Source organism: Lepidothrix coronata, unplaced genomic scaffold (assembly GCF_001604755.1).
Source record: "Lepidothrix coronata isolate B3197 unplaced genomic scaffold, Lepidothrix_coronata-1.0 Scaffold2, whole genome shotgun sequence".
NCBI lineage: Eukaryota > Metazoa > Chordata > Aves > Passeriformes > Pipridae > Lepidothrix > Lepidothrix coronata.
In genome coordinates this window covers 2,884,117-2,909,268 of record NW_016690182.1, presented here as the reverse complement: position 1 = coordinate 2,909,268, position 25,152 = coordinate 2,884,117, and the positions used below count along the sequence as shown (strand labels likewise).

At 37.8% G+C, this 25,152-nt stretch overlaps 1 protein-coding gene across 4 annotated transcripts in view; it reads right to left on the bottom strand.

Annotated features, from left to right (window-relative positions):
* The window catches only part of TENM1 (teneurin transmembrane protein 1), a 319,629-nt gene that overhangs the window by 203,581 nt on the left and 90,896 nt on the right, over positions 1-25,152 (bottom strand). For all 4 annotated transcript variants that reach the window (XM_017818756.1, XM_017818745.1, XM_017818772.1 and 1 more), the window contains exon 3: positions 6,146-6,406. In XM_017818756.1, coding sequence (XP_017674245.1) covers positions 6,146-6,406 — 261 coding nt within the window. The remainder of the gene's footprint in view (positions 1-6,145; positions 6,407-25,152) is intronic.

The following is a 25,152-nucleotide window of genomic DNA, read 5'->3' as shown; positions in this document are numbered from 1 at the left end:
TTTATTGTGCTTAAAAGAGAAATCAGGGGATATTTTAACACTGTGTAATGATTTTAATAGACCATATGCAAACTGTAAAGATTAAAATAGAAGACATGCAGATGCAATGCCCTCGTCAGTCTGAAAAAGTAATGAAGATAATTTTAAAAGGCAGAGTTTTCCCCACAATACTGACAAACAAGTCATTAGCTGAATTTCCATATATAAACAATGTCATAAATTGTTTAAATGCTGGGGGGCAAAAGCGCAAGACTTTCATATTACAGCTGAGGTGATGTTACAGTGCTTACAGAAGCATCTCACACTTAACCAAAGCAATTCAGATAACTTACATGCTGCCTTTGAGACAGTAACATTTCCAAAGGAACCACTCTGAGGTCAACAAAAGCATCTTACACTCTTAACAACTCCAGCAGAGCAGTTACCATGTCAGTGTAAATGCCAATGCTCCCCAAAAGGCACTGCTATGTTACTGCAGGGACTCACACGCTTCCTTTGACACTGAGGAGGCTTCTTTGAAACAACAGCAGAAGCAACCAACATAAATACCATCTGAACATTAAAAGAGAAAAAGAAATACAATAGAAGCAAAGGAGGTCTTTTATTAAGGGAAGATAAGTGGCCCTTTTCTGTCAAATATCTGAAAGTATCATAAATCAAATATCTGACAAGCTATAGTAAACTACTGAAGTTGGAGGAATTTTACCATGGGGGCTTTGCATTTTATTGATGAGGTTGCCTTAATCTATTAGGTGACTTAAATGATCTGACAGGCAGGAGTGCACAAACAGAATGCAATCCATAATAAAAAGGCAAAATAAAGCACAAAAGGAATTAACAAAAAATATTAAATGGCACAGACGGAATGGGACTAAGACCAGTGTTTATATTTTCAAGGCTTCTTACACATACTTGACTTAATGGGTCTACCTGCAAATTAGTAACTCAATTTCTTAATTGCACCACTGTAAATAGGAAGTGACAGGATAGAAGCTACTGGAAATACTTCAGCCATCATTATTACAAACACAGTCCTGCATAGAGAGGCAGTTACAATCACACTTGTTCTCAGAGCATGTATTGTTATTGTAATGTAGCTGTCGGTAATAATTTCCTGGAGAAATGAGAAAGCCAGAGATCAGCTTAATGCCTGGCTTGTTTACAAAATAACAGTAAATAAGAGCAACATTAATCCCAATGCTCTCACTTTCTTACATTATACACAAGACTTTTATGAAGAGCCAAATTCCAGTCTAATTTAAACAGGTGTGAATTCACAGTAGGTCTACTGACACACACCATAAATTAAATCAGAGCCTTGTCCTCAGCTAAATCCTCTCCATGTCTGCATAAGGACAGCATTCGCAAAGCTGCACATCCCATACAGCTTCAGCAATTCAAGTATTTCTTTTATTAATTAAGCATCTTCACCCCTTTAACGGATATGTTAAGATACTGAATCTCTAAGTGCAAAGAGCTGAGGTGACTTGCCCAAAACTCACCTATCTGCCCAGCAATCACAGTGAGAAAACCCCCAAGATTTAGGGACAGTCAAGAACTCTGTTAAATGGATCACTGCTCCCAGGCTATAAAACAAATACTTAGATGAATTACCCAAGATTAATCTTATATGTTTCTAGTTCATTAAACTCAGCTTTGATCTGTAACCTGCTAATTTCTCTACTACACCTATTTATCAAAATATGGCTAATATTTTTATCCTATCTTTGCAGTCTGCTGTTTAAAATTATTGATAGTATTTAAAAGTATTGTTTCAAATAGAACACTGATGTTAAGAAAGAAGTTTCCCACTAATTTATATGGGGAAAAAAGAAAAAACCACATTTTTTCCACAGCTGGTTTTTTCCCCCTCTTGCTTTGTTTTTAAAAAGACAAATATGATATTAAAAAAAAATCTTGACCAGATCTCAAGCACTCTAGTGCTACATATTACATGGCCTGTACTAACACCCTAATTTCTCACCCAGAAATCTCAAAGAAGTCATTGTGAACTATAGCTAATACCCAGTTGTCATAAAATAATGCAAAATAATGCAGCCTAGGGAAATGAACATGAATCAGGCTCCCAGACTGAGTGTGCATTTCACAGTACACTCACCCAGCACCGGGAATCCTGTACTGTCCTTTTGGTTCTCACTGTGGGGTAGAGAAACAGTAACTAATTGCATAAAAACATCTAAGTAGATGTCAGGAGTAAGCCAAACAAGTCAGCCTTAAAAGTACTTCAAAGCGATCTGACAAAGCAAAAAAGCTTAAAAGTCGTGTTATTGTAGAAATGGCTAAAGTTCTGTACCAGCTCTCAGCTGAGATTTAGTAGCTAAAATTAAGAGAGTTGATGGCTGTGCAAACATGTCAAATGTGATTCAAAAATGGTTTATAGCATGGCATGAATGCAGCTGAGGTGACATTCATTGTGTCACAGCTGCACAGACATCCTGTAAAGGGAAACATGAGAACTACATGAACAACAGCAAGGAAGACTATATGGACACAAAAAGGACCGTAGGCTGCTTTTTAGTACACTGGCTAGCAGGGGACACAGATCCATGTCACACAGTATAATTTTATGTGTACATCTGAAGACCACTCTTTTCTGTAGATCAGGGTTGTATCCTCCTCTGGACTTAATAAATAAATAAATAAATAAATAAATAAATTTGCCAGCTCAGTAGTCTAGCAGACAAAAGCAGTGTTCTGCCATGCTGCAATGATACCCTCAGTACCAATGAAGTGCGGGTAAATGCAGTCTTCTTCAATGGAATAAAGGAACTATTTTTGATATGGGTTTTCTGCAGTGTTGTTGTCTGAAATTTACATTCACATACTATACAGTAACACTGCTCATGTTTAAAAAGAGCTATTTATACTACGCCAGAGATAAGCAATGATCCCAAAGAAATTGGTCATTCATTTTGTGCAGTTAATTTATATTTTGCTTAGCCTCAGGCAAAGCTGAAGGCAGTTTGAGCACTAATAGGCTATTATTAGTTGCCATTAACGTTGACAACACTAAATGGGAATGTTGGTGTTTCATACAATCTGTTCAATGCTGCCAAAACAACTCAAGTATGTTTAAACAGTGATTATGACAGAGTTGGTGTGTCTATGAAGGAAAACAATGCTCAAATACATTCTCAAATTGGGCTACCCAGAATACAGAGAAGTATATATCCTGTGTCAGGGAACTTCCAATTAGAGCTTAGAATGACTGAGAATGTCAAAGAATAGCTGAAAAGAATGAAGTTTAAAAAAAAATAATATATTAGCTTCAGATAAATGTAAAGCAAAAAACTGTCTTTAAAGCACGTCTACCGGAGTCCACATACTCAGTTATCTCAATGTTATCACAAAAATATCTGTTCTTCATTTGTAGCAAAAATTGTGCTCATAGAGGAAGAAAGAAACAAAACCCAAACCAAAACCCACCTGACCGTTTCAAAATACAGACAACAATAGCAATTAGTTTTCTCAAATGCTGCAACAACTCATTAACTTTACTCCAGTTACAAATAGCTGTGTTCACAAGCCATTTGGTCGAACCCCTGAAAGCCAGAATTGCTAAATATTTTTCCAGCAATTAGATGGTATCATGGAAACGAACATTTCATGTACTTCCAGCAACAGAACTTATGCACTCTCACCTCTCCACAGAGTAAGTTTCACAGAGAAGTTACTGACTGGCACAAAAAAAACACAGTTCCATGGCAGGAACCAAGAAAGAAAAATGCAACACTTGTGGTCCTCCAATAAAGCCCCTGGCACAAACGACTGCATAGAAACAGGAAGATGTGCCATCTATGGCATAATTTAAGTAGAGATTTGTGAAATTGTGTATTCCAAGAGTGCTTTGTTACTGAGTGTCAACCCAGATGGAAAACACACTGCTCTCCGGATCAGGAATCTTCACTATGAACTTACCTGTGAAATACTAGATAACAAATGAATATAGCTTGAACCATTGTCTTCAAATTTATCCACATATTAACTTTGAAGACTGTAATTATTATAAGGACTCAATGCCCCAGGAAACACTGATAACTATTTTGTTGGTCCTGCCTTAAGACATCTAAAGAGTTCAAGTGAACTTGGGTTCTCAGTTTGTCTCTCTTCCAACTTACTCTCTCCCTCATTTTCCTCTCCTAACTATTTAGTTAAAATTGGTACTCAGGTACCTCAAACATGAATCCCTGATTAAAAAATTGTTATAAAGCGTAACAGGAATGAAGTATTAAAGCCACATGCAAAAGGAATACTCTGACTACACCATGCAGGAAATTAGTTTAAATTGAATAAAATCATTCTCAGAGACAAACCTTTAGAAGAAATCCCTCCATTCTTTGTTGGTGAAGCACAATGACTGTGTGTCCCTACCTTAATGACACTTAACCCAAGGTTTCTGACACATTGATGTAGGATGATGAAGGTGGTAAAAGTATTTCTTTTGCTACCTACAGTAATTTTTATCTACAGAAGATTACTTACTTAGTGCAACTTGCATGGATAGCAAAACATCATCAACACCCAGCTGCACCACTGCATTCCAGACTGAAATACATAATTCAGTTTTATGCCTAATTTGCTTTCAATACATCCACTTCCCAGCATCTTAAAACATAATGTGTATTTTTTAATCTGAATGACACAAGTACACACATTACTTTCTCATGCATAGAGAAAGTATGCATTTAACCATTTTCATAGTTAAGGGCCAACCAATGCCAGGCAGATCAGATTCAATTCCTTCAGCCACCACTGAAAACCCAATCTCTTTAGAAAATAAACAAATACCCCTCCCGTTCAACCCCAAAGAAAACACCCTCAGCAATGACACTTCACAGAGGGTGGATCCCACAGAGGATGTGGCAGAAGCAGGAAGGCAGAAGAAAGGCATCCATTACATGTTGGAAATGGGGTGGCATCTGAACATTCTAGGGACACAATACCATGTGATAGCATGGAATGCTTAATCCTCAAAGGCATATTTAATTAAAAACAAGCTGAGCAGTAAAACCTTTTTTTTTTAAACTCATGCACATAATCTAATGTCTTCAAGCCTATGTTGGACATTATCATTGATACTGACAGACATCCAGATGAAATTATAATTACCAGCTTTGTATTTGACAAATTCAAACACATAACTATAGAAATGACATTTATAGCTGAACCCTTTCATCTTATGACTATAATGCTACTAAAATGTATCACTGTCAACACTGAAGTGTCAATCTGCCACTTTTACTGGTTCCTCTATTTCTTATCCACTTAAAAAGCATGTAAAATAACACTTAGACCTGCCATAGCATGCAGTTAATAAACACAGAAATTAAAATATCATCTAAGCTTGCTGATCTTAAGCATGATATATTTGTTTACTTACTACACTCTTTAAGGAAACCGAGTAGGTTGTAATCAATTTTGATGCAGAGAAAAAAAAAATATTAATTCCCCACGTTATTTAATTAAATACACATTTTCCCTTTCTGTGACACACTAAATCATACAAAGAGATCCTGAAAGAGAATGAATATTTAAAAAACATCCAAAAAAAAGGCACCCCACCCAAATGACCCAGAAGCTCACTCTCCATATGTAGAGAAATATAGAAGTGAGATATGACAAAGACCTGTTCAATCTGTCCTACTAATAAAGGCATGTCTTGAGGTTTAGCACAAAATTAGAGGTAAATAGAGCAGTTAGGACTCCAGGTTGTCTCTCAAGTCACCTGGCTGAAGAGCCTTAAAGCTATGCCCACAAGCCAAAACATGTAGGAACAATTCTGTGCAAAATGTGATACAAATGTACATATATGGATTTATTTTAGAACCTAATTCAGAGGCTACCAAATTAAAATTATAAATATCCTTTGATATAAAAATGAAGAATGTGGGAAAGTAGTCTCTAGAGGAATGATGTTTTAACAAAAACGTTGTTTCATTTTTTTGGTCTTATTTTCTGTCTACGCTATAAATACAATACACGCCCCAAACAATCCCTTCACCTTACACATAATACAGAGATCTAAAAAGGAACAGGAAAAAAAAAGGAAAAATAAGAGAGGTAGAAGAAAGTTTTCAATAAATTACTACTTCTACTGAGTACATTAGACACATTTCTTTATTACCATTCTCCCCATCAGACTTCCTTTCATGGTCAGTGTCAGTGAGGGACAGCGCTGAGTTTGCCCGGCTTGACAAGCAGGAGCTGTGTTCCGACTTGATCCCCCTCATCCACATCCTCAGGGCATGATCCGGGGAGGCACCACCTTCTGTTTCGGTCTCCACATCTGAGCCCACCTCCAGCGGGTAACTGTGCTCAGCTACACCGTGTAAGTCAGTCTGATAGCCAGAGCAGAGAATATGGGGAGTCTCACGGAATTCCATGTCTGCAAAGAAACAAAAGTTCAGAAAAAAAATTTAGTAGTGAAAAGCATCGCACCTTTGATTTTCTTTTGGAGAATCCGTTTCGAGAATTAACATTGTTAATGCTATTTGAAGACTTTTTTTTTGGTCAGTGACTCACTCTGCTATCTAATCTACTATAACTATAATAACTAGAAGAGGGCAATTGTAGAATAGATAATACTGCACTGTAATTGTGCCTTTTTGTCTGAGAGAAATATGTATCATAGCTCAAACATGCGTACACACCCACACACTGATAGTTGTACATCAATTTACAACTGAAGCAAGTATCTGCAAATACAGATACTTTCTTGGGTTTAGCCAGAAAGGCAACAGCTCTAAAATTAATCTCAGTATGTTTTTATAATAGGGAAAGTGGAGTAAATTTGCAAATAGGAAACTTACAAAATAAATTTTGAAATATTTGGTTAATCACAGAAGACAAAGAAAGGGTACTTACCATTGGCTTGCTCTTTGAGAGTGCTGTCCTTGCATATTCACACCAGTGGGTTTTGGTTCTCCAGTGCTGGTGGCCTACAGGAACTTCCTAGAAGAGCAGTGACTACTAGGACTGTACAAGTGCCACCTCCTGACACCAAGTGATCAGAGATTTTAGAGTTGTACAGTGCTCAATACTAGAGTTATTCTTAGAAAACACAGCAACCGTAGAGCAGCAGAAATCCGAGGACAAACAGAAGGTGGACAGGACCCATAATGTGAATATGCAGAGGAAACATTCTCGAAGAACTACAGGTAAGTAACACACATCAGCAAATTACAACTTCCCTTTGAGGTAGCCTCTGCATATTCTCACTTGTGAGAATCCAATTACAAATGCAACTCCCAGGGAGTATGACAAGGAGTTCTAATTAAATAAGGATTACAGAACTGCACTCCCTAATTGAACATCAGACCTGGGATGCCATCTTGAGAGACTAAATACAATATCAAATATGCATACAGTATTCTTTGAATTTCTGGAAAAGAAACATCAGACACGAGAGTCATTGACAGAGACTGAGGACAAATACTCTCTTCTACTGTCATCCTAACTAAAGCTTTAATTTGCCAAACTAATCCACTTACCAGCCAGTGAGAGGAATGATTCTTATTTTAAGCACTCTCTCTGAAATAACAGAAAGCCCTGGTATTTTCTTGAATGTATCAACCAAAATCTACAAACCAAATGCTAAGCTACAATGTCCTGAGGTGGTTTAATTTATAAGTCATCTGTCTCTACATATCTTTCCTTTGCCATCAAAACATTCCTGAAGGTCTTGGCTGTAGTGACAGCCCACATGGGCTGGCTTTCAGCTCAGGAAATGGCAACCAATTTTCTGTAGGGCAGGGGAAGAAGAAGAGCAGCAAACAGGAGTGGCCACGGCCTCACTTTCCTACGTGAGAGTCCTGAAAGGTCACCCGTTGCCCTGGTGTTGTCACTGCATGGGGTGGCCCATTCCAGCAGCACGAGCCATCCCTGTTCCTGCTCCTTTCAGAGCAGCAAGGCAGCTGTGGGGGGACCTCAAGTGTTCCATCACCACTCTGATTTCTTCCCCTTGTTCATAGGAGGAGGACGTGGTCTCAGCCCTACATCTGAGAAGCTGAGACATGTTGCACCTCCATGAGCCCTGTTCCCCAAGTCTCTCAGATGCACTGAGTGTGACTCCAAGGTTTCATGGGGATGGCCAAGAGAAAACAGCCACGACGCTGCAAAGAAGTAGTTTCTGCAGTACAGTGAATATTTGGCATTTAAACTTTGTCTACCTTACAACACAGAGTTCTTTGTGCTCTCTGGGGCCTGTTTAAAACTGGCACTTGGCTATTGGTAGAAGGAAGGAGGAAAAGTATTTCATGGCAGTACTTGTGGATAAAAATGGAAGCTGAGAGCGGACACTACTGGTTCTCAATCCTACACAGATGCATGTGAGACTCTGAAACCTGTAAGACCCTCTGGAAAAAAACCTCTCCTTCCTGTCTGACTAAGATACAAAACACAAAACATTTTGTCTTCAGAGAAGACCTGTTTTTCTGAGATTTTCAAAGCTCATGGGGCATGGGACACACAGAGGCAATTCTGCAGAAAGCAAAGTGCTGTAAGTATAGTGTTGCTCATACAATGCCCTACTTTTAAGTATCATTTTGATTATGTGTTACAAACACAACAAACAAACAAACAAACAAAACTGTTTTAATCAGACAGCATGGATCAAATCTTTGTATGACACAATGAGTGCAGATATTGATGTTGGACACTTAAACATTCCAACTGCACCACACTTCTACTTTCATTTTGACAGCATTAAATGAATAAAATCACCTTTATGAAAAAACACTGGTCCAAATGGTGCACATCAATTCTTGTTTTTTCTTTACCAAATTCAAAAGTAGCTCCCAATAAGCAATGAGGTAGCTTGTCACATGCAGGGCTCCAGCCCAGACTGTCCACCCCATCAAAAATGTATACTATTTAACACATCATAACACATCTGCTTTAGCAGATGACATAAAAAAGAGGACTAAATGTATACTGTCATTAAAAAAGTATATTATCAAAGAAAATGAAGATTTTGGTGCTAAAAACATATAACATTGAAGTAAAGTAAGTTAGGGCCATACACTTGGACAAGTGTGTTTAAAGGCACTGGCAGGTCTTCAGTGCTTCTCACAAGCTCTAATGGGGAGGTGCAGCCAATCAAGAACAATTCATATTGAAAAATACACTGAGTTTTTTCTACATGAAATAAGAGAGCTAACAGGATTAATTATCAACCTTAATATTGGTCTCAATTTTGACTGAGGCCCACACTGCAGAAATAACCTCCAATGAAACCGCCCCATAACTTTTTATTTCAATTCTTTCAGAAAGCACTATTATTCCTAGTTTTAACTTAGATTTCTGTAAAGTTCCACAGCAATGCAGGATTCCTAGAGCATGTCTCTGTCAATTAAATCACTTTGGGATTTCAAGAAACATCATCTGAACTTCCTTCCCCTTCAAAGCAGATTTCTACTTATTTTCACCATCTGAGGAACTTCCCCATAACTAAAAATTTTTTCATAACTTCATGGACCATGTCAGCTGATGTAAGTTCCTCAGGGGGCAAGGATGCAGGCATTTCTTTCATGGATGTCCCTCCAGGCAGATGTCTGCCCTTAGCAGTCTACAGCCCACAGTCTCCCTGTTTGCAATTGCACATGCCAAGGGGAGAATTCATCCCAGTAAATCCCACAAATGCTAATTAGATTACACGTGTTTAAGATGGACAGAATTTACCCTTCTGTCTACATGATAATTCATTTTTCCGTGTGTGTGTGGAGCAAAAAAAAAGTGACTTTTTATACTATAACTCATGTTCAACTGAAGACTAACACAATATATTGCCTTAATGGTCTATTTCTTAAGTATACAAGCATTTGCAGTATTTTAACTCCCACGGGATCCATTTTCTGAAAAGCACTTAGAATGCCAAAAGTGGCTGCTTTTCATCTGCATATCTAACTTTCTTACCTAAAATACTACATATTTCCACAAGGAGATAAAGTTCAAGCAGATTTATGGTAGATTTAGTATTACCACAAAGACGTAGTCACAAGAGAAATGAGAGAATATTAATATGGAATTCAAGTTTTTGCATGAACTGTGGACAGAGAAAAAAAGGTTGCACTTATGATGAAAGGATTTTCACCTCTGGACTCTTATGGAGCCTGGGTTAACAAAACTGTTAAAAATACAAGTACTTTATCCTGCATTGATATTTTTTTTTCAAAAGTAACATATGAGGATATATAAAATATCTACCAATCAAGAAAAGGAAAGCAGGCTGAGCGTGTTAAAAAAATAAATCAGCATTTCAATTAACAGATCCCTTTCTTTCTACCTCAAAACTTAATTTTCCTACAAAAATAAATGTTCAGAAACAAGCAGCTAAAGAGGAGTGTGACCTCACTGGGCAATGGTGTCTCTGCTTTTTAAGGCACTCGTGTTGATATGAGCATTCAGCAGCTGACCAGGCAGACAGGTTTTAACACGGCTCCAACTCTGTTCACTGACAAGGAGCTACTGAAAACTCCAGATACATTCACCAAGTATTTATTTATTACAGCATCAGCTTAGCCAGCAGGACAGTTAAAAACCTAAAGTTATTATTTTCATGCATATATAAAGCATTTATTGCAGCACATCTTCTGAATTAGTTCTTTGTCTTTTGTATGGCCAGGAATAACTGTGTGCCAGCTACTCTTTCTGCAATTCTTTTAGTTTTTCTGAAACAGGTAAAAAAAAAAAATAAATTACCCAAGTGAAAGACCATGGAGGTCCTTCTCTCCAACCTAATATTTCTGCAAACTTAATGGACTTGCATGGGTTGTGGAATTTCCTAACTGTTGCATTTGCCAAGAATTTTGCTAATTTCAACCAATTAACTAACATTTATTTCAATAAAGAAATATTTTAAAGATAAGACTATCCAAACAAAGTAGACAAAAGAAACATAAAACTAATTTACAAACAGAGATGAGCACAAGGAACCTTGATTCAAGTTTTCCTATTCCCTTATGGAGAAATGTTATTTTGTATTAACAGCAGAATGACAAATAATACTTATTTAAATTACTTAATTGACCTATGTGTTCAACTAGAGAAAGAGCTTACAGGAAAATGTAATCTATTTATAATCTGCAGTAGTTTGACATGTTGCTATTATGTGCCTTTTATGAGCTCTATCATATAATTAAGCAATTGCAACTTATTGATTTTAAAAGTCTCTTTAAATATCATTGATTCACAAATTTATTTTATTCTTGACTCTTGCTATGAGGTGGTTCTTACTCTGATGATGTTCCGAGCCCAAACACAGACCAAGTCAATTCTCTGGATGAAAAAATACAAATTGATCTTTCTGCAAATGTAAAATTACAAAAGAGTGTAAGTAGTTCAAAGGCAAGGAGAAAAATATCGATGTCTTGGAAGTTTAAATCCATGGTACATATTTTGGCCCAGTCTCCTCTTTCAGACTGGAGGTTATTTGAGAACACTGGGAATACCAGAGTCTGGGGAGCAGAACAAGAATGGAAGGGACTCCAGAAAGGCAAATAATATACATTAACCTGAATAGTGTCATGTTTATGCTTGTGTTTGAGGGAGTGATAATGGGAATGCAGTGGAAAAAGATACCCCAAGCATGCAGCTCTGAGGTTGCTGTAGGGTTTGGGATTTTCTAGTGTTACACCACAACTCTGTGTACGCTTTTGCACACTGAACTTACTCCAGTGGGTTAATCAGCAGGTGCACCTTACGTGGTTCAAAATGAGAGGAAGGGCAGACCAGCTACTCGTGGTGTAAGAGACTCAGAGAGATACAGGGAGGGAGGGAAGAAGTAAGGAAGAAATGTAAATGGGGAAAGTGAAGATCGTGTTCATTTTTGGAAGCAATACATATGCATCCTCCTAAATGAGAAATTTTGAGGGCTATTGAGCACTGTTAAATTCAGTGTGTTCAACGGCCCTTAAAATTTCTCATTTCTCACCTGAGGACTGTGGTTTACTGGCTGCACACTGGACTTGAGAATTAAATGGGCAGAGATCTTAAGGTACTTCATCAGGGCATTCGTGTAACACAACCCGCTACATAAATTTTTGAATGCTTTTGTGTATTCACATTTCATTTAGTCAAAGATCTTACTTGTTTCCATGTAGAGAACATGCCACATCATTCCTAGGACAATATAATTCAAAGATATTAAGCTCCAGTAACCACACCTAAGAAAATGCTTAAGGAAGAAATCAAAAATCAATTAATTTGCAAAAGTCCATTACACTGACTATGAATTTGCTTTATAAACCTCATGTTTATCACCAATTACATTATTACCACAACCCAAAACTGAATTTTAGTTGCATTTATTTTAATTTAAAAAGATATACAGATTACACATAAATAACAAGCCATAAAAGATACCATTTGAATTTTTATACTTGTATAGAAAATGCATTTTATTGCACATGTTTTTCTTTGCTATATTTCAACTTTTCCTTGCATTCCCTTATTTATGTTGCTCACTTTCTTATATTAATCTCCAGTTACCACCAGAGATGATAGAAAGTTAAAAATAACAGTAATAACAAATAAAGAAGGAATAAAAGAGGAATCAGAGTCTGCTCCAACACTGAATTCATGAAATTTGCAGATTAGGCAGCTAAGGGATTAGGAAAGGAGGATGCACTTTCAGGAAACTCTTTGGCTTGTTAAATTTATGAGGAAGAAAGAAATCTTTATTCCTCAGGTCCTTCCCCAGAGGAACCAGAGGATGAGATTCCAACCCATGCCTCATGGCAAATATCTTTCTAGTCTTTTCTTCAGAATAATTCTTCAAGCTTAAAGAAAGAGGACAGGAGGAGACTGAACCTAATTTTAAATATGTTCCTGGAGTCCTAAGATACTAATTTTTATTACTATTAAAATCAACGTGAATAAGGAACGTACTTCTTAAATTCTGCACAGAAATTATCCTGATCCTGTGAGGATGTAGATAAACTTTCTCTCTCCTTAGAAGCAGAATATTCTTTTTAGAGATCGAATTTTTAATGTTAAAGATTTTATTTTTAAAGAGTTTTTTAACTAACAAGATGCCAGAGGAGGCTTTTGGAGCTACAATGTGGGTCTCACTTTAATTTAGGAAGAAACATTCTCAGTATGAGATTGAGTAGGAATTTAATCCTTGAAGTTCAAATACATCTTAAATATTGCTGACTATAGTCTTTCCTATTCCAAAAGTGTGGCTTTATGAGGTAAAGTACTTTCATTCACAGGATTCTGTTAAAGAGAAATTTCTATTGCAGGTACTCATAAATATCTCCCTTTTAATGAATTTTAGAGTTATAAAACCATAGCAAATGCCAGGCATTAGCATTTAACCTAAATTTCTCATAAAGGAAACCAGCTTAATCTCAAATAATGACCACACTAACTCTACCCTATTAAAGACAAGAGGGAAAAAATACAATTATCACAGATGAGAAAGAACCTCAATATAATTTCTGAGGATAAATTAAATTCTTCTAATGCTACAGCTGAAATTGAGTTTGGAAAAGCTTGTCTTACAATATATTCACTTACAATTTCATTCTCCATATGCAAAAATCTATTAAGAAATGAAGAATTTTCAAGGAAAAAGATTTTCTGTTTCCAAAAACTCTAAGAGAAAAGCATTCCAATTTTCTTTCAAGAATTTTAAAGGTTCCTTGGCTCTAAAATAATTTTTCTATTACAGGTTTTGGCATTTGTGAATGTGTTTGAGGGAAGCAACAGATAATGTATCCTTTGTTCTTCTAATTGAATTTTCAAAATTAAAGGTAGAGAAGGCAGCACTTAGGCTTTAGGTCACTGTGACTGTCTCAGAGTAAGCATCTGCCAAGTGCATAACTTTGTGATGATAGGAAGACTTTTAGAAAGCTGCTATCAACAGAGATTTACCAGAAATGTTCTCCTTTACTGATGGACTATTCAACAGACCCAAGGCACTCAGATCACAGGAGCTGCTCAAAAAGAATGATCAGAGTAACTCAGCTCCTCACCTTAACTTTCACCAGAAACTACGAAGCTCTAACATAACTTTAAAGCAGCTTAAGAGAGTATCAAGGGTATTACCAGCCATCCTCCTCTGAAGTGACATGAGTGGAAGGCAGACAGCAAATGGATGCAGAGGAAGGTGGTTTTGATCCCCCTGTGCCCCTTTCAGTGAATGCTCAGTGAATGAATTATTTCAGACAGGGAACAGCACAAATGAGAGGGAGGTTTCAGCAGGACTGCACTGACCAAGTCGCACTTCTTCACATTCCTGGTGACTGTTAAAAAAGCTGAAAATTAGGAAAAAGTATTTGCAAAGGAGCAGATGTCACAGAGAGGTCTAAGGACCTAGAGGCAAAATCCCTTAAAGCAGGGGGTGATGCACAGGCAGTCACCAGGAACAGCTTATGTGTGTGTGTGTGTGGGTACAGAACAAAAACAGACCAGGAGAACAGTCCTTGTGCACAAGAGCACGAGGACCAGTAGCTGCTGTCACTGTGCTGCCATCACAGAAACAAAGAAAACAGGAGCAACAGCCTGTCCTGGGGTGTGAGGTCCCAGGAGCTGTGCTCAGGAGGAGGCTCTTGGCCTCCATGTAAAAGTTTGACAAATCCCAGTCTGCTGCTCACAGCAAGCAGACACACACATTCTGCCAGACAACCTCTTCAGGTCTTGGGGAACAACCCCACAAATGCTGTCAATCGTGAAAGTATGTCTGACTCCCCTCCCAAGAATTCACAGCTAAAATGACTGTCTAATGGAGCCAAAATTTGGAATTTTCATCATCGTTTTCTTGGTAGGATGTCTAAGATCTGCAGGATACTAGACCTAATTTTATAATTTTTTTTTTCTTTAAATAACTGAAATTGGAAACAGTTTTGGGCATCAACAGCCCATCCTCGTGCTCAAAGGAGGGCCAAGTTAGATCAGGGTGACCAGAGTTCTTAATGAAGAATAGCAGAGTCCTCCTACAGAGCAATGACTGCTGACCAGAGCACTAATGTGGAACACAGAGTGTTATGAAGCATTTTAAAGCCATCTCTTAGGTGAGGTTTTCAAAAGACACTGGGTTAGGCCCTAACAATAAAAGTGAAAATCCATCCCATAAATAGATTTTTCACTTTTCCCCATAAATTCCCCATAAATTTACTCACCACTTTTTAGTACGTAATCATCTTTGCCACTGGAAAAAAAAGCCCAAATCAACTCAAAGATGTCCTCTGTTAGAGCTTAGGACAGCAAAACAGTTTGACTTTGACTTATTTCAGATTAGAGGAGCAAGTATTTGCACTTCTTTTTTCTCTTTTCTTTTTTCCAGATCATGCAAAAATTTACATACAAGGACCATGATCTTAATAAATTAACATCTACTGTGAAAGCAGTGTATTTTTTAATTTAGACTGAACTGCTAAATTTAGTCCAGCAAGTACACCCTTCAGATTAATCTTGGAAGAAGGAAGAGAAAGCATGAGCATGTGCACCAGCTCTTCAGGACTTCCATTCACATCCAATTACATCCCACTGCCAATCTGACACCAATGAGAACATGAAAGACAACTTGGCACGTCCGTTCCCTTTGATTAGCCAACTGAGGATACAACTTGTCAGTCAAAAAACCCTCCTCCCCCCAAAAACTCTTGAGGGGTTTGTCATCAAATGTTCCATCTGATCAAGAAATGGGAGATTTAACTGCCTTTAAGTAATTCTGACCACTCCTGCTCCCCTCTTTCCTCAGGTGTCCAGTTTACCAAAGAAATGTCAATAACAGCAGTTCAAACTTAAAGGTCAGTTCTGCTGCAGTTTAAGTAATATTAAAACAACTGAATGAAAATTATTGGGTTTGCATATCATATTTTTTACACCTACAATCACAGTAACTTTTTTCAACTGGTTAACTAATTTCCTTGCAAGACCTGTACTAGATTTTCAAATATTTCCAGATAGTGCTTCTTCCACACTGTATTTCTAAAAGTAACTATATAAGTTACATTGACATTCCATATCAGGAACTGCAAAACAATAATTTTTTGTTTTATATCATCAAAATGCATCAAAGAAACTAAGCTGAAAGTGGTGGCATCATTCCAAGTGTGCATGCCCAGAAAATTCACTGTGGTATTTCTTACACCACTATCACACAACATCATTGCTATTTAAGTTAAAGAAACACATCTTAAAACATCTTTTAACCTTAAATGCACATCATGGTTACCAAGGAAAGAAGAAAATCTGAGACAATTGTGTCAGATAATAAAGTTCCTAAGCACACAATACGGTATCTACAAGATTTTCCATCTCAAGATTTGATGTAGAGCTCCCAAAGAGGGAAGTACAACTGTCATTCCAGTGCTGCACCTAAAGGAACTATGAAAATTCCAAAGCCCACCAAATCAAAAGACTTCTGAACATTTTCATTGTATAAACAAGAGCTGTGAGATCTCATGATCTGTCATTGAAATTTTTCCAAACTTTAGGAACACAGCCACTACATGATGAAACAACTCCAATATTTTTAGGAGCACTTGGCTACAATTTTTTTTAGCTCTACACCTCTTCAATTTCCTTGCTTTTTCTTAATGAGAGCTCTAATTGTTTCAAAATACTGAGCTGCTTATTTAGATATGTGATACTCATTTTAGCAGCTATTCTAGTCTCTGACTTTGAAACCTCCAGCCTGTGATTTAATCACACAGTATTTTTATCTTTTACACAGACGCAGTCACGTAATTGATAGCTGGGAAATAACAAGTCACTGACTGGTATTAAAATGTGATTGCTCGCTGTTGAAAATTAGCAGGCAGGCACCTGCTCTTTCTAATGCAAATCACAGGTAATGTTAACTATCCACAACTAAACCCAAAACCCCTTCATCATCAAATAAATGGAGACATATGTATTGCTAATGTGTATAAAGATGGTTGGGAGGCTGACTACCCAACGTGATAGAGCTGGCAGTTGTTACCAGCTTTCTTAGATGAATCCTGAAAAAGGAAATCAGAAAGTAAAATCATTTGTTTGGATCTTAACAGACTGAAAACCACTGGAGGAATTGCCCACAGTATTAGCATTCCCCACAAAAAAACCTGTTTCTCAAGTTTTTTAGCATCTGCCTTGGAGACATTTGTGGAATCGAAGATGCACACCAGTAACCTTCTTCAGAGCTAACATACCTTGCATTCTACAGCCGTGGGCAACTGAAAGCCTGGGAGCTCTCCGTAATTCCTGGCTCTGCAAAGGTGCTCGATCAAGGATGCCTGGGAAGAGTCAGAGAAGCCTCCACAGCAGCTGAGAGTACTCTAACCCAAAGAAAATAAATCAAACGCAAACGGCACTAACAGATCAGCCCACAGTGGCTCTGTAAAGTCTGCCATGCCCTGAAGGAAAACTTGCCATAGGCAGATAAGCAAAGCTCACACCCTGTATTGCCAGAAATACTTTGTGCCTCCTTATTAAAAAATTCACACAGTTGGAGGTGAACTAATTGAGGCGGTGGAGACAGTAACACAGAAGGCACTTAAAATGTAATTAAGCCATGATCAGAAAAGGCACACATAAGGGAGAAAGAACTGAAAACAGATACTCCAGGGAAATACCAGATTCAAGCAAAAACGAGAGCAATTGTGTATTAAATCATGTTCAACGACATTTATATGTACTGCTAAAAGAATCTGTGCAGAATTCAAACACTAGGGCCACAGCTAACCAGGAAAAAAACGCAATATACACCTTTGTCTTAGATAACCTTCACGTGCTTTAATGCACACCATGGGGACAGGTGTTTTGAGAGGAAAACGGCAGCCATTTCCTGCACCTGAGCAATTCTGAATCATGTGAGGATCTAACAACAGGAATGCTTATAGGAGCATTGAGTGTCTCAATTCTTTCAGTTTTATTCTACAAAAACACTTTTGCTCTACTGTTGGCTGTTCTCAAAGGACTGTAGCAGCAACTATTTCATCTACTGTCAAGCATAGGTCACACGTGCACTCACTAAATTAAGGAGCGGAAAAAAACTCCAAAACTACAAGACTTAAAACACGTAACTATAAACTTCACAATTTTAACACATATAGAAAATTCCCTTTGCAGTAAATACTGCAGTCTAGAGAGACTTGGTGATAGTCTACACAACGAAATGCCTATTTTTCCTTCAGTGTTAACTATTTTACAGAGAAAATAATGTATCAGAAAAAAATACAAGCTAATATCCAGTTTTGAATGGATTTTTTTTTCAGATTAAAAAAAGGGAAATACTTAAGTATCCTTTTATGAAAAGGTTTCTTCTAGCAGACAGCTCTGTGTGCTAAACAGACCTTAAAATCCTTTTCCACTGTTTTTTCCTATTAAATTTGTTTCATGCAAACCTGCTGAGTGCAGAGTCTTCAGCTCCCCATAGAGTGTAAAAGTCACATGTGGATTTCGCCTTTTTTCACATTATTCTCCGTTTGGTATTGTCTCATTTCCCTACCAGCTGCTTCACCATTTCCTGAGCTGCACCATCTCGTACTGTGTCCAATATTAGACACAGCAGTGATACAGCAAATGGGAATAAACAGCACAGCTGATCAGGACAACTGGCAAAGGATACAAGCAGCACATCCAGAAGTGGTTATGAGTGAAAAACACCAAAACATTTGGTTGTAGGAGCTTAAACCACTTATCTTTAAAAACGTAGCAACAGCCTCTCTGACTTGACTGTAATCAGAGACAGCTCTGATAAACCAGTCCAAGTCTCATTTCAGTGGACACAGCAAGAACTGAGCACTGAATTAGGAGCAGACACTTTTCAATGCTAGAAAGGAGGGAAGGCTGGGCTTGGGCTCAGGGGGTCTGAACATGAGAATAACTCAAAACCAAGAAGGATGAACAGTGAGATGCCATGTAGCAGTGGAGAAAGTGAACAGAGGACAAAGAACTATTTTCATCAAGCTAATAAAAAGTACTTAATTGGACTATCTTAACAACATACAGATTCAAAAGAGTATGTACATCCCTCATTGCTGTCCCCTTCCCACATCTCCCTGCTTTACTGAAGTTCAAAATAAGGAATGAATAATGCACAGGGGCAGGGCTATGGAACAGAGACCAGGATAGAAAACTAAACACTGGAAGAGGAGCAGTCTGTTGATGCTCTGCTACTGAAAAACTAAAGAGACACTGGATAGAAAATGTCACAAGTCAGTATTTTCCTGTTGCTTAGACTAGTTTGCTGAAATTATAAGAGGCAGATTTGTTGAGCATGTTTTGAGGCTAATTTTTTAAAAAATAATGATACAAATACTAAAATTATGTTAAATGTTGTCAAAGACATCACCAGTAAACACCTCATTTGCAAAGAATCTGCTACTGAACTCTAACCAGTTCACACAGACTGATCTCTCACCACAGTCATTGTAGCTGTTTAGAACTTTTACTAATTTTAGTAATAATAACAATAATAATACTACTTACAGAACAGAAAGAAAACAGCATTTTTTCTTGTTTAGTAGGTTTTATTAGCCATTAAAATATGTTTTACACATATAATTCTTCTAAAAAGATCATCAAATTGAACTGAAATATAGGTACTTGCAGCAACATTATTCCACTCAATTGGCAGTCGGGATAAAGCCATTACTGCATCCAATTTAAGGACTGAGATTTCTTTTAGTAACTACAATCTTATAGAAAAACTTGAAAATACTGAAATATAGTGTCTGAACACCCAATTGGTCATATTAGGTATCTAAACTTGAGCACCAAGTTATAGCAAAGAAGCACCTTGTTTGTGTCCACTGTGCTGTTAGCTCGGGTGAGGGATTTAAAGCAGCACACGGAAAGATGAGTGGCAGATGCCTCTTTTTTTTTTTTTTTTCCTAATACATCAAGCATTGTCTGAAGGAAGAGTTTTCTAACCCTCAGCATGGTCATTTGACCCAAATCTGATAGCACAGATGATGGAGCATTATTAAAGCATGAGGAATCATAAGCTTCGTGCTGCCAAAACAGTGACAGCAATGACCGGTTGCGTGAGAAGTTTGGTTTGTTTGTGTGGAGCTGCTGAGAGATGACGATAATTACCTGTGAAATGAATATTCATCACATGGGTGAATTCAAGGCTGCCTAATACTTCACCGGAGAGTGGGAATAATGTTAGAGAGAAGTTGGCCAAAGCAGACTCAGCTTCACTTTGTACTAAGGTCTAGTGCAGCTGCATGACACAGGTGCCAGGAATTCACGAACTGGAGAAACAGCCTGCAGCAGACAGACCTATTCCCTGTGTTAGTTCCTAAATATAAATCTGAAAATTAGCTCAATAGCTTTTTTATTTTTGAATGTATGCCCATCCCTACTCCAAGGAATACATTCCTGCTACTACTTCTGCAAGCAGAAAATAGCACTGAGGTATCCACTGCTACCCCTTCCTTTTCTCCACAAGTCCAAAATCTTACCCTGTCACAGAACATCTTGCTTCCTTAGAGAAATAAAATTTTTCAGAGGCAGCCATTTCCAAAGGTACAGTTTGCCTCTGCCAACTTCTTCGTGAGCAGCACAAGCCTCCAGCCATCCAAACATCTGGGAACTGCCCCAAAAGCACAACAGCCACCACAGTGTGACCGAAGTAGGCGATTTTCATCTCATTAGTGAGTTTTTATTTTTTTCTTCTTTTGCTAATAAATGTCATCAGCAAATAAATGAAAAAAACCCAAACAAACCAAAAAACCTCGAAAGAAAATGTCTGTGTGCCAAAAATCCTCAGATGCTAAAAAAGCACTGTAAGAAGCAAACTGGACTGTTTTGAAGGACCTTTCCTTTTATGACCAAAAATGAGTTGAACAGCTCTGGGATAACAGACTTGAGAAGACAGAGGACACACTGTCCAACAGGAAAATGGAAGAAGAAGGATACCACCTGTATGCTCTGGGTCCAAACGAGTGTGGAGTGAAGCTATGACAGCCCTTAACTGCAAAGCAGTGGTATTTAAGTGAGCAGCAGGAACTAAAGCTGTGGTGAAGGCAGTGGTAAAGGTACACACAACGTATCACCACCTGGATGGCTGCTCTAGAGTCACATGGAAGGCAGGTGTGACCCAGCCCCCTGACCAGGGTTGTCACTGATCTTCATCCCTGTGCTTCCCTCTCCTGGGAAACAAGACAAACTTTGATAGTGGATGTACCACTGAGTAGTAAAAGTGTGGGGAGGAGCCAAGGGATACTTTAAAAACATGCATCAATGAGATCTTCAGAAGTTTGATCCATCAGGGAGGTCATAAAGATGGACAAATAATTCAGTAAGTAAGGTTTTGTCTTTCAGTTGTCTGAAAGCAGATTAGTTTTCTAAGCATACAATAAAAATAAACTATTAGCATCCATCCTTGAACACTGAAACTCTACAGATCAATAGCCAACAATTCAATAATTAACTGCAAACATTTAAGTAATTGCTACTACAGTATCAGCTTAAACTCACACCTATAGGCATAATTCTCACTGATACCAGGAAGAGTCATATCCCTAGAATCAACAGCTCAATTAATCCTTTGAGAATCTGTATGCAAACCAAACAAACCAAATAAATTCTACAAATATTTCCTTTCCAAAACCACTAATTACACACTTCTGACAAAACACTACTCAAGGTTAGATATTGGCACACGCTACAATACATAATTTGTAATGTAGTCCTTTGTTGTCAAAGACACAAATATTATTTTGTGATTTACAGTAGTATGACCAGTGAAGGCAAAGGACCAACTGCCCACAGAATTAGTATTAAAAACAGACACATGTTTTTTCTCCCAGGAGCCATGGGCAGCATAACCTGATGCTGCTTCTCTGTAGCTAACAACAGCTTCCTCTACAGTTCCCTATCACCTGTAAAGCAAGGTGATAGTCCTTGCTCACATGATTGGGTTTTTCTTAGCAGTTCAAAAAGCAAGTGTGGAGCTAAGCACCTTACATCAAGTCAGTGGCAACACTGAACCCAGCTTTTCAGATACTACTGTTATCAGTTATGAGAAAGAACAGGATTTCTGTAATAGCCTATTTTTGTGTACAATAGTTCAGTTGCTAATGTTCTTTCTTACAGATAGTAAGAAAGACCACTTCTATAGTGGTCATGAATTCTAGAACATTAATAATGAATAAAGCATAGTTTTTTTACAAAACTTAGCACTTACATCTCATTAGTCACAGTGCTAACATTATAATTTGAATTCGCTGGCTTTATAATCTCTTGGTGACTTTCACAGCAACTGCTTATATTTTGGTACGTGACTTTTCTACATCCTCAGACTATTTTTCCTGAGGTTACAGCTGGAAGTGACTTAAACCTTACTCAGTATTCACAAGTTTCTTATATAACTGGTGCTTAGGGGATGGGGGTAGTGAAAGAATCGGTCTGCTGGTGTTAAACATTACCTTATTTCTTCCACGCTGTTTTTCCCATCTGAGCTAAAGATACTTCACCCAGTTGCAAAGCATTCCTAATGAGTGACAGTCAGCAGGAAACTGATTTTGAACAGCTTCCAACCAAACAGAAACTTTGAAAAGAGAACCTTAGATTTTAAATGACATTCGCAATTTATTTCACATAAAGACCTATACTAGGTCAGAAGTATTTGAGTCTCATTCTCCAAAGAAAAACTAATTCAAGCTCTATATGGGTTAGGATACACCCACCCTGCTGTTTATCCGGATATGCAGCAATGTCATTGACTCACTGAGCTACTTCTTGACAGTTCTTCATTTTGAGAGGTACGAAACCTTCTGACAGATACATAAATGAGAAACCCCGGGAAGAAATGTTATTTTGTTTCAGCATCTGCTCTACAAATGAAGATAAGCAAACCAGATTTCTAGTTCCAGAAAATGACAGCTCTTCTTTGTTTCAGAAAAGAGTGACATGAAAGACACAGCAAGAGTATGTATATTAAAACAGCTTGTAGGGCAGGGGCAGAGCCATGCTCTGGTTCCCAAGCTCTGTGACACCCACATCCTCACATTATCTTCATACTTCATATCTTTTAACTTATGACATCTTGGACACTTTTAAGTGTTTAAGTTAATATAGCAAGAACATTTAACAACTATAATTCCAGGTTTTGACAAATAGAATTCCAAAACATTAATTCAAAAGTTTAAGCCTCCTTTCTATATATTCCATTAGTATTGGGCACAAGTTACAGTAAAGGTTGCTATATCTCATAGAATCATAGGATGGTTTGGGCTGGAAGAGACCTTAAAGATCATCTAGTTCCAATCCCCCTGCCATGGGCAGAGAAGCCACCCACCAGATCAGGTTGCTTAGGGCCCCATCCAACCTGCCCTTGAGCACTTCCAGGGACTGGGCATCCACATACACCTTGGTTTCTGTTACACTCTTTGGTTACTCTGCCCTTCTGATTTTTATTTCTATGATTTCTGGCATTTGATACCATGGAAAACTGGTAGCTCAGAGAAGAGAATGGGAACAAGGATAGTTTATATCTGTGCACTGACAAATGGATTGTTAAGCTTGTGTAACATTTGGAGAATTTTTTTTTATTCTTTACATGAGATTTGTTAGCAGGGTATTTGAAATGCACTGTGATCCTTCTCTAGTTTATTTCCTCTCTCTGTATTTTTTTCCTCACTTTTCCCCCTCTCTTGGATACTCACTTTTTAAATCAGAAGAATTACTTATGAGAATGAAACTACTTTTGATCATATGAGGCATTTTTTCACTGAGATGATAAGACGGGATTGGAAGCAGCATTACAGGAATGGTGACAGCAGGTTACAAGCTTTTGTAACGCGTTTGTAATCTAGGAACTGAGCACCCACTCATGGGAAAAAAACTGTCTTTGCACATTCAGTTTCCTCACGTATTTTGATTTGATGAAGGGAAGGAAAAGCATTCTCCCCGTGAGATTTTAAATGAAGGCACAAACATACAGTTTCCTCACCCCAGTTATTCCAGGGAGAGAAATTTCCAATTACTTGGCAAATCAAGAAAGAATATCCAGAGGGGGTCTGAACCTAAGTGCTGCTTTTCCTTTCCTCAGAGTTTGCAGATAATCCCCACAGAGCAGAAGGCTTCAGTCCAGGAAGCCACAGGGAACTGCTCATGGCACTGTTTTTCTCCGGGAGACAGTAACATCAACGTGATTAGAACACAGACAGTCAAACAAAGCACAGCACACCAGGATTCCCTATTTGTGTATGGGAATAGAGGAGGAGACAATGCACTAGAACTTTAGGAGTGTGGAGTCTTTTACTTTGCTTCATATGTATTTTTTTTGGACAATATGAAGCTCATGAACACTCAGAGCAGATGGTGTAACATGCAGCAGCAGGAGATGGAGCTTATTAGCTATCGCTTCCTTCCGCTAGTCTACAGCCCAGAAATCTGAAGGACCTTTAAATCACCCTCTACTGAGAGCTGAGTCCCTTTCATGAGACAGTACAAGGGATAAACTGTGTGCACTTAAACACACATCACTTCTTCATTATGCCTCAAGTCTCTGCTCTGAAGTGTACAGGTACAAAACGTGCTTAAATCAAGTTCTCAGAAGATTTTCTAAAATTAGCAAAATAATGCTGCAAACAACACTAAAAGTCTAAAATTTAAGTGTCTGGCATTTGCAAAAAAAGAGAAAAAAGATTCTAGTAATATAAAATATCTCACCAGTTTTTTTACTAGCCCTGTTATTTTAATAATAGTACACTACCAGAAGTCTTTTATTTTTCTTTTAATTTTTCTTCCTTAAATTATAGCATTTCAAGAAAAACTATTTGCAAAAATAATTGGTTGCATTTGTAATCAACCTTTTCCTACCTTCCTCTTAAAGTACTCAGGAAAGCTTCATTCCACTGTGCTACAATCACCTTCCACAACAGCTCAAGGCACAGCTCTAAACAAATTATACAGCTTAAAGGTTAAAAAAAATCCCTTCATTAACCAAAAAATCTCATCATAAAGAAAACATAGGGAACAAGAGAGATGTAAATAACCACTCTGCTGAAAAAATCCAAACTACCACATTTCTAAAAGGCTGCATAGCAGTAGTTCTCTTAAGAGAGTTTTTCTCTTTTGACATTCTCTTTCTTGTCTTTCTCAAAACTAATGACCTCCCTTCCAACTGCAAACCTAAAAAATGCATTTTACTGTGTCCTGTTCACATGTCAATACACATTTTATTTT